This window comes from Pipistrellus kuhlii, unplaced genomic scaffold (genome assembly GCF_014108245.1).
Source record: "Pipistrellus kuhlii isolate mPipKuh1 unplaced genomic scaffold, mPipKuh1.p scaffold_m20_p_46, whole genome shotgun sequence".
Taxonomy (NCBI): Eukaryota; Metazoa; Chordata; class Mammalia; order Chiroptera; family Vespertilionidae; genus Pipistrellus; species Pipistrellus kuhlii.
The window spans coordinates 1,155,246-1,166,061 of NW_023425547.1; the positions used below are offsets into that span (position 1 = coordinate 1,155,246).

Consider the following 10,816-nt stretch of genomic DNA (forward strand, 5'->3'; position numbering starts at 1 on the left):
AAGGCCTGCTCAAGCTGAATCATCTTCTGTTTAGATACTAGTTTTTACCCTATCAGAAGGTGTATACATGACTAATTAAAACCAGTGAGATAAGAGTAAATTGTCTCAGAAAGAAAGGAACAGAAAATTTAAAGGCCAAGGCCTAAACCCTTGGTTGTCACATATTTGCTAATACATACATGAGACCAGGCTGCTTGATGAAGACTTGCAATTCAGTTGTTTCTAATCCCCAGCCAAGTACAATGGGACATTTCAACTTTCTCTCAGGGTGTTTTTAGCATCCTGATCAATGGGTTGCCCCAAGTTTCCTTAATCAGATTTATAGAGAAACTGCTCCGAAAGATTTATTTAATACAATCATGAAAGCAGAGGTCTTGCTTAGAGAGCATTCCTTTTCCAGGGCTAGGACCTTGTGATGGCCATGCACTTAAGTAACCAATGGGTAACTTGTAGGACAGGAAATAGCTATACAGGCTTCAGAAAATCAACCAAATAATAAAAAGAATACAGCCTCCATAGAGTTTGTTTTCCCCTGGTATTGGGATGTATTTTGGCTAAAGCCAAACACTTCAGAAATAATCAAATGGAAAGTGGTGGTGGGAGAGTTGGGATCCAATTAACATGTCAATAGAAATAAGAAGTGGAGCTCCTTTCTTCACCCCACTCACTGCCCCTAAATGGATTAGGAGATATCTTTAGGGAATCACTGAAAGGTAGTTTGCAGAATCATGCCATGGTGGAAAGGTCACCTTGGCTCAGAATTGTTCTGTAAGGTTCCAAGAGAGCAAATCCAGCCCTATTTCCTGCTGTAGGTAGAGAGTTATAGCACTTCAGAGAAAGGGTTGAGATCCAGGAGATCCACAGAGAAGTTAATTGTCCTGGCCTATGCTGCCATGCAAGACCATTGCTCTTTAACCATGAATAAGACCTTCTAGCTGACCACAGTAGTACAGTGTGCCTAAAGACCTGAAAGAAGGTAGAGGAAAGCTTATAGGTTGTACAAGGTAAGAGATACAGGGAGAGAAAAAGCAAAAAAACAAAGAAAACAAAGTCCTTTCCATCCCACAGATGACATGATGCGCTCTTTCAATGAAAGACTTGCTCATCAACACTTGACTATGGGTCAGCTGCTTTTCCTGGTAGTAGGGATTTACTGTTTCATCAATATCCTAAGTCCCTTTCCTATTTTTGTGTGATCCTCAGTGATCTTATGAGAGTTATTTAGGCAGTAAAGAAAAATAACCAGTGCCCTCCAACACCCTGCCTATTCCTATGGCATACCAAGAACAGTGTGCGATCTATTATACTCTCCCTTCCTAACCTCTACTATCAGCTGTGGGATCCATACTTTGCTCTAGGGGTGGGTATGAGGGGCAGGCTGCTTCTCCCAAATATGGACTGCTTTGTGTAAGTTATTATTCATATCTGGGTCTCAGTTTCCTGTTCTTTAAAATAGGCAAAATACAGGAATAAACTTTTATAGACTGTTAAGTGCTGAAGTATAATAATTGACAGATTTACTTAAATAACAGCTGGGAGAGACTTTTATTTATTTATTTTATTTTTTAAAAATATATATTTTATTGATTTTTTACAGAGAGGTAGAGAGGGGATAGTGAGTTAGAAACATAGATGAAAAAGAATCATCGATCAGCTGCCTCTTGCACAAGCCTTACTGGGGGTGTGCCCGCAACCAAGGTACATGACCTTGACCGGAATCGAACCTGGGACCTTTCAGTCCGCAAGCTGATGCTCTATCCACTGAACCAAACCGGTTTCAGCTGGGAGAGACTTTTAGAGATTCGATAATTGCCCCCTACATACTTCCAAATAAAGTTAAAATCTTGAGTCTTCCCCAAACCAAGATCAGAGACTCAAATTGAATTGAGGAATGTGGGGGGGGGGGGGTAGGAGTCATGTAAGATGGATGCTCCTACTGGCTCCAGCCTTTATCTCTTCTTTTCACACCCCAGGGGCATTAAGAGAGATAGACAAGTAGAAAAAGTCTTATCTAACCTTATCTAAGAGCTTTTGAACTCTTGTGAGTCAGATCTCTTAGCTTCCCACTGGGGTCAGATCTTGCAGAGAATATACATCCAGGTTGACTGCAAGGTGGGTGGTAGAGCTGGTGGGAAAAGGCAAGGATAGGCTTGGTATGATGGGAAAAACATTACCTTATTCACATTTAGGCATAGCAACCTTATTTGTCTCCACCATCTTTCTTTTCAAAGAGGGGTGTTTTCTGGAACAGATATGCCAGGAAAACAAAATACTCCTACTCCAAAACACTGTCTTCCAGAAAATGAAGATTTCAAGATTTCAGAGATCCCCCTAGCTTTGCTATTTACCCCATTCATCACTAAGTAGGTAAGGCCAGTCATTTTTCATCTCTCACCTGTAAACTGGGGATTGTAACCCTTGCCTTGCCCACCTTATTGCCAGTGTAAAGATCCAATGAGGTGATGGTGTGAAGGTACATTGCAAACTGTAAAGTGCAGCATCCATATATATGTAGTAAATTGCAGTCTTCCCATCCCAGGATAACAATCCCCTCTCTGCAGTGAATTTTTTTTTTTTTTTTTTTTTTTTTTTACAAATTAAGTCACATTCAGCATTCTGGACTATATAGGCTGCTCCCCTCCAAAAAGGAGATGGTTGTCCCATTCAATTGAACATGTTTTCCTTCCAAATATGATCCATTGTGAGGAAGTGGGCATCTGTCCAATATCCCATTATAGACATGAAGTAGACTTAAAAAAACAAAACAAAAAACAATCAATGGTGCCTACATCTGATCCCTGAGGTTCTCTATGAAATAAGTCATGGGAAAAGAGTTCCATTATTTTATTCTTAGAAGCATGTAAAACTGGTGATGAGAGATTCAAAATTCTTTTTCTCTAAACCAAGAAAGCATTAATGGTCTTTTAAAAAAAAAGTACTCACTTAAGGATATTTTTTACATTGTTTTCTAGAGAAAGTAGAAGGGAGAGGGGGAGGGGGAGAAATATCTATGTGAGAGAGACGCATCCACTCCACTGGTTGCCTTCCACACATACCCCAAGTGGGACTGGGATTGCACCTGCAACCCAGGTATGCGCCCTTAACTGGGAATTGAACCTATGACCATACACTCTAACCACGACCACACCAGCCAGGGCACCCTACAGTCAGGCCTCATTGAGAGCCTTAATTTCTCAATGCATCTCACCTCCCCCAGATCGCAGGAACTTCACTGTAACCCCCCATACTAAATCTCTGAGCTCTGAATTTGGCCTAGGGAATCAAAGAACTCAACCTTAACCTTTAAAAGACCAGTAACCAGATGTGTGAGATCATGTGATCCAAGAAATAGCCTTGTAAGAACCAAAACTGAGACAAGCCATAATGGTTATGCTGAGAGGCAAATGAATCAGTCTGTAGTGAGTTCCTTTCTGGGCCAACAGTTTTTGTTTGTTTTTTTTTTTTGGTTTTTTTGTTTTGTTTTTTTTTTAGTCCCAATTTCAATGTCCAACAGTAAAGGAAATAATGAACAACACAAACTGATGAACAAAAACAGACCTAGAGAAAGAGAAGCAGCGATCAGATTCTCAAACCTCAGAGGGAAAATAGGGGAGGGTTGGGGTAAGGGGAAGAGAGCAACCAAAGGACTTGTGTGTATACATATGGGCCTAGCCAGTGGCCATAGACAACAGGGGGGTGAGATCATATGTGGGGAGGGGTTTGGGATAGGAATGGGGGGATGAGGACAATTATGTGATACCATAATCAATAAAATTTTAAAAAAGACCAGTAACCAGGAACAAAGGAAGCAAGAGTTAAAGATAAGAAAAAATAAAAGGAACTATTTTAAAGATAAAAAAGACACTTAGTTAAATTCCCACTAAGAAGAGTACTTATAAATGGGATGGCAGACCTTGGTAAATGGGCTAACTCCAGAGATATCACAGTAACAGAAATCTAGAAGATGAATGGGAAATCAAAATGCCAGGCCTCTCCCAAGATACATGTAGATGTTCGCAGGTGTGTGTGTGTGTGTGTGTGTGTGTGTGTGTGTGTGTGCGTGTGTGTGTGTGATAGGGAGAGGGTCAGTGAAGAGTATCTAAAAAGGGAAGAATTTGACTTTTGACCCTAAAGTGCTAGGTAGTTGCATCAATAGAGTACTGAGAGACCATTCCTTCAGGTCCACCTGATCAAAGATGCACTCAGTAAAACTCTATACCATTAATTCTCAACACCTTCCCTCTTCTCTATAATCAAGCTGAACTAGGAACATGTTGGCTAGACCCATGGCTATGGAATAAGGCTAATAAATCCCAACCTGCTTACAATAAAGGGATCTTTTAAATTTGAGTTTAGTGAGTATGAATGATTGTGTAGATTGTGGCTGGGAGTGGGGAAAGGAAAGAAAAATTAACATAATTTAAACATCTCTAATGCATCAAATGCTATAAAAGGTACTTGCACATCCATTTCTCATTCAACACTCGCAGAAGATATGATGTGACTTGTGCTTTCTAAATTTTACAGATTAAGGACCTGAAGCTCATAGAGGTAAAGAGATGTACACAAGGTTCACATAGCTATTAATGGGTGTAGGTAGATTTGAAATATAGGGCTCCCAGATGTCAGGACCTGTATATTTTTCTACTGTGTCATGGTGCTTGTTTACATGAAGGAGATCACTGAATAACTATTAGAAAGTGGGAAATGAGAATCCTTGCAACAGACCAGAATAAAGAGACAGGTGTCACATCAACCTATTCAGTTCCTTGAAGGCCCAGAAATGTGATATCTGACTTGCTCGAATGAATAGCATTATCACTGTTGCTCTACCATCCACCAGTGATCTTAGTTTGCTGTTTCTCTACTGATAGTTCCACTGAACAACAGTATTCAAGAGGATAATTCTTCTGGGGTGGTCTCAAACTTCTGGTCTTTCTTCCCCATCTTTCCAACTCACCTCAATAGAGCTAAGGACTGGGAACTTCAAGAGGCACCTTGAGTTTCAGCCTGTGTCTCCCTGCAAGGTCTTAGTTCCAGTATAGGAGTTAGAGCTGGAAAACTTTTGCAGGTCCAGCTCTGTGCATTCGATGGGAGTGTGGACCCAGTGAGAGTGTCTCTCTGAGGTGCAGGAGGCCATGGTAAAATATTCCTGGATGGGGAAGCCAAGAGTTGAGCTGCTGTCGATATCCAGGATTGGGTTCAATGGCTGGGTCTCAAAGATGCTTTCACTCAGTGGGGACTCAGGATTGGTCTCTTGGCCAGGTGACATAGGGAAGATAGATTTTTCCTTCACTGTCTTGTCAGCCTCAAACTGCAGCGAACATCCTGTAACTTGAAGCAGAAAGCCACTGGGTCACCTAAAGGCAGGGTCTCCTATCAGAAGGCACCTGGTCCTGAATACAAGATAAAAAGGGTCTGGGAGCTAGCAGTCTACTTCTTCTTCCTGGGGACGAGACTTCCTAACACCAGTCTGAGATGACATTTGAGAAACACACTTAAATTGGGGTATCATATTGATGTTACCTGGTAGTGAAGCAAGGGATATTATAATGCTAAGTGAAATAAGTCAGTCAGAAAAAGACAAATATCACAGGATCTCCCTTATTTGTGGAATCCAATGAACAAAATAAACGGACCAACAAAATAGGTCCAGAAGCATGGAGGCATGGAAGAGATAAACTAAGTAATTCATATACTTACGTTAAGGTGACCAGATGTCCCGCCAAAAGCGGGAGTCTGGTCACCTTAACTTATGTGCATTGCCCACAGACACACACAATAGTGTGGTGAAGGGATAGAGGGGTAGGGGCTTGGTGGAGGGGGAAGAGGGATGTCTGCAATACTGTCAGCAATAAAAAAATATATATTTGATGAAAGACTCATTTATCCAGAGAAAGAGTAAACCTTTGTGGGAAGCAGGGTTTTGACACCCAACCCTAAGCCTTATAAATCAAGGAACTGAATTCTTCCATCTTCCTGAATGATCAAGGAAATGCAGTCTCCGCTGGAGCTTCCAGAAAGGAACATAGCCTTCCCTACATTTTTATTTCACCAGAGATTCAACTGAGTTTGAAAAACTTCTGATCTATGGAAATAGAGAGATAATAAATGTATGACATTTTTAAGCCATCAAATTTGTGGTAATTATGTCAGTGATGGAAAAGTAATATATCCTTCATGTCTGATTTGATATCAGATTACAAACTGTGAGCCTATGTGTATTTTCTTTACCTTCACATTGTGGTTATTTTACTTTTTATTAGAACTCATTGTCAGAGCTTAAAACTATTTCATTTTATTATTTATTTTTTAATTTTATTAATTTTTTAATCTTTATTGTTCAGATTATTACAGATGTCCCTCCCCCAACCCCAAAGCTGCTCTCCACCCAATTCCCAACCCACCCCAGGTCCTCGCCACCCCACTGTCTACATCCATAGCTACTGCATGCATGCATATAAGATCTTTGTTCAATCTCTTCCCACACCTCCCCCGTACCTCTTCCCCCTGAGAATTGTCAATCCATTCCATTTCTATGCCCTTGATTCTATTACATTCACCAGTTTATTCTGTTCATCAGATTTTTTATTAATTTGATTTTTAGATTCACTTGTTGATAGATATGTATTTGTTGTCACTTTGTTGTTCATATTTTTTTATCTTTACCTTTTTCTTCTTCCTCTTCTTAAATAATACCCTTCAGTATTTCTGGTTTGGTTGTGATGAACTCCTTTGTAGGGAGGTAAAAGTTGTATTGCTTTGGGCCCTGTATCCAGTCAACTACAGAGGAGTCTTAAGCACCCCGATATCCTGTAAACCTTACTAAATCAACAGCATTTTGCATATGCATTAAGAATATTCAGTAGCTTGTGTTCCTGTTTTAGTATCTCTCCATAGCTTTCAATTCCCTTGATGATGCTTAAACTGTACTGAGCCTCAGTACCCTTGTCTGGAGTTTTAATACCCTACCTGGTCCTGGCCTGCCATCATCTTTGCCCTTAGTGATCTGGACATTTTTTCCTCCATTCTTGGATAATGGTTGAAGTTGTAATGAAAAGAGATCACAATGTTACCACTGATTTAAATATGACCTTCCATTTAGAATTTCATATGGCTATCTCCTATGGGCTGCCAGATCTTTTTGGATATCATTGTCTGGGGAAAGAATATCTAGATTTGCCAACTCCTTTGTACTCAGGGTTCTCACCTACCAACATTTGGGTAATAACTAGAATAATAAGTTACATGAGACTTCACCCACTCTTATTACAGTCACATCTCAAATCCAATCAGCTTTCCTTCATTCCTGACATGTTCCTATTAGTAGAAATGAAAACTTTTAAAATAACTTAAAAAACTAAGTAATCTAATTCTGTAATTTTAAAGATTAGGGAGAAAGCGGCCCAAAGAAGTTAGATGACTTGTCTATAGTTAAACAGTGATTCAGACATAGATTTAGAATCTAGGTCTGCAGAATTTATTTTAATGTTTTCCCCATGATGTTTTGTTCCTTTATGAACCTCTGTATCTTCTGTTCTATATTTAGCAAACAAAAAAAAATACATGTCTGTTCTGCTTTTGCCTAATGAACCTCTGTATCTTAATGAAGCAGGTCCCGTGAATGCTCAGCGTTGGTCTCAATCATCTCTGAAGTCCCATGCTTTCTATTGCCAGCTCCCAATAGTCTACTTCTGGGGTTTTCCAGCACTGTATGGAAGGTCTATTAGCTCCCAGTCCCCGAAAATTTATCTTTTCTGATGATCATAGCCTTGATTCATGCAATATTTGAAGCAGCTACACTTACCATCCTGGCAATGTCTGTTGAAGAACTGCTTGCAGTAGAGCAGTGTTTCCCAAAGTGTGGTGGGGGTACGAGTTGCACTGGAGTTTGGTGGGGATATGCACTGCACTGTGCTTAGCTGTGCCTAATTCTACGTTCTCATGAGTCCGAGGGGTACTCAGTGTCATGAAAATTATAGAAGGGGTACACATATGTCAAAAGTTTGGGAAACACTGCAGTAGAGTAAAAAAGAGCCTTAGGAATGCCAGGGTAAACACCATGAACAGATTGCTCACCAGTACAAGTGTGGCCTCCAGAGGGGGCACTGTGGGTACATCTGCCTTCACTAAGCTCAACTGGAAGGCACCTGTGAGACAAGAAATTAGGGGAAGTCAGTCAGTGTAGGCAGTCAACATTCACCTTGTCACTGGGTCTGGACTTTCTCAAGCCATCCATCTCTCCCTAGGGTCTTTCTCTTTTAAGGCTGATAAGCTGGTTTTACTCCTTTGTGGATCAGGCAAAAATGTAAAGAACAAAGCAGATATATTAACATATACTGCTAATATGTTATAAATTAGTACAAATATTTGAAGATGTACATGTCCTATGGACGTTCTATGTCACTTCTAGTTATATAACCTAAGAAAATGGAAACAAATTAAAGTGTTCATCCATGGCACAGGATAAATAAATCTTGATATAATCATATGATGTAATATTATTATATAGCATTTAAAATAACATACCTGTATGGATTCATATAAATAATCCAGAGAAGAAAATATATCAGAAAAAGAAACTTTGTAGCTTGGTGTCATTTATATAAAACATTATAGAATATAAATAACAGCATATATTGTTAATAAATAGATAAGTATGTATATACTAGAGGCCTTTTGTGATCTCAGGGGGAGGGTCCCTCAGCCTGGCCTGTGCCCTCTCACAATCCTGGAGCCCTGCAATCAAACTCTTCAAAGAGGGAGGCCCTGCCTGCCCACCGCAGCACCATAGGCCAGGTAGCCTGGGCCTCCCTCTGCAGAGGGATCAATTATAGAGCCCCAACCATGTGAGTGGGGAGTCCCTCTGTGGGGTAATTGTGGGGCCCCAACCAATCTCATCACACCTGCCATGGCTAGCCTGGCACCAGTACATGGTCATCCAGACAGTTCTGCTATTCGGTGTTTGGTTGATTTTCATATCATACTTTTATTATTATAGATGTTACAAAAGAATGTAAGTATTAAAACCTGGGTAGAGAAATTGGAGAGTCATAGTGCTCACCAATTATTTACATGCTTCCCTGCATTTCCCACTCACTCTTATACTAAGGCCATCAAAGTACTTCTGGCCAGTGGATGTATGTCACTTGCAGACTGAAGTAATTGAAAGCAAGTATGCCTCTCAATCTCTTTTCATGTCCCATTAACCTGGAAGTCACATGATGTGGATGATATAGTCACAAGATGGAGGCATAGTGAAAAACAAACTTTTATTGTATTAAGTTACTCAGATTGTGGAGTTTGTTACTGTAGCATAGCCTACCAGCAAGATACATACAATTTCATGATAGTGGTTGCCTCTGGGAGGTTAGTAGATACTAGAATTCAGAAAAAATGAAAAAGGGAATTTCATTAAACATGTGGAGTCATCATTCTTTTAAAAATATCTGAAGCAAATATACAAAATGTCAAGATTTATGGATGTTGTATAAATGAACATTTTATATTTTCTGCATTTTAAATATTTCTACATATCTAAACCATATTATTATTTTAAAAGTCATCAATAATTTAAAAATAATACATGAGTAGATATATAGATGATAGACAGATAAAAATTATAGACAGATGGACAGATATATTGATGGTGATATAAGCATAGACTAGATCCTAGTAATTCATTAAGCCTTTACTAGTCCTAAGCACTAGAGATTATTATAAACCTCATATCATCATCATCATCATCATCCACAAGTTTGCACATGTTATAATTTATAAGCTACTTTCTAACTCCATTATTTTATTAGATCTAGATAGCCATCCCATAAAATATGAAAAATAATGATTGTCCTAACATTTTTTTTCAGATGAGGGTCAATAAATTTCAATGATTTGCAGAGGGTTACAGAGATAATACATTGGAAAACCAGGATTCAAATATGATTTCTTTGTCAACCTATCCTACAGGAAGAAGTATGAGGGGGTAGTAGAAATCTTTACTATGCTATCTTACTGCCATCCAATGAGTTGGGAAAGGAAAAAGAGAAGAGAACTGGATACAAAAATTGAACCTCAGAGGTGGGGGTCTGTTTTGTGCACAGGATGCACTCTCGGTCCTGCAGGTCTCCAATGTGTGTCTTTTGGTAGACCCTGTGGTAGGCACTTTATAGTTGGATCTTGCAAGACACTGCTTTGCTTTAGTGAGTGCTTAAACTCATCAAAATATGGACAGTTAGACTACTTTATCTAGGCTCTGTGAGACTTCCAAGGGCTGGAGAAGGCCCAGAACAGCTTCATTTCATACAGCAGGCTCACCTTGGAAGACAGTCCCCACAAATAAGCATTAGAGGTAGCTGTGCAATTGGCCTTCTGAACACAATTGATATAGCACAGGTGATGCAATTATGACATATATGATGGCCCCAGCTACTTTTGTATCTGCATGCAAGGCAGGCTGTGCAGTATGCATCACCACCTTCTCCATAACCATAATTCTGCAGAGAAATTGGAGTCACTAACATTGCTATACAGGAACTTGGATAGAGGATCATCTATGAGACAAGTGGGCATTGTACAGAGTTTACAAACTGCAAGTTGAAACCCACTACCAAGTCATGAAATCAGTTTACTAGGTTTCAAGCAGCACTGAAAATTTGAAACAAGGCAAAATAAAATAATAATTAAAATGCCAAAAGTCAAATCAAGAACAATTCCTTTTTTTTTTACTTCAAAGTCAGAAACAGACAGAAACAAATAAACTTAATTATATACCAAAGGAGTAACAACCATCTTAAACAAAAGAGGAAAGGAAAGA

At 39.4% G+C, this 10,816-nt stretch overlaps 1 protein-coding gene across 1 annotated transcript; it reads right to left on the reverse strand.

Moving 5' to 3' along the window:
• Positions 1-4,532: 4,532 nt before the first annotated feature.
• Positions 4,533-10,523, reverse strand: EDA2R (ectodysplasin A2 receptor). Its single transcript, XM_036412636.2, is given in 8 exon segments — positions 4,533-5,014; positions 5,017-5,328; positions 7,808-7,847; positions 8,029-8,150; positions 10,067-10,152; positions 10,318-10,340; positions 10,342-10,388; positions 10,391-10,523. Coding segments are annotated over 8 exon segments (807 nt in total). The 3' UTR covers positions 4,533-4,970.
• Between the last annotated feature and the right edge of the window lie 293 nt (positions 10,524-10,816).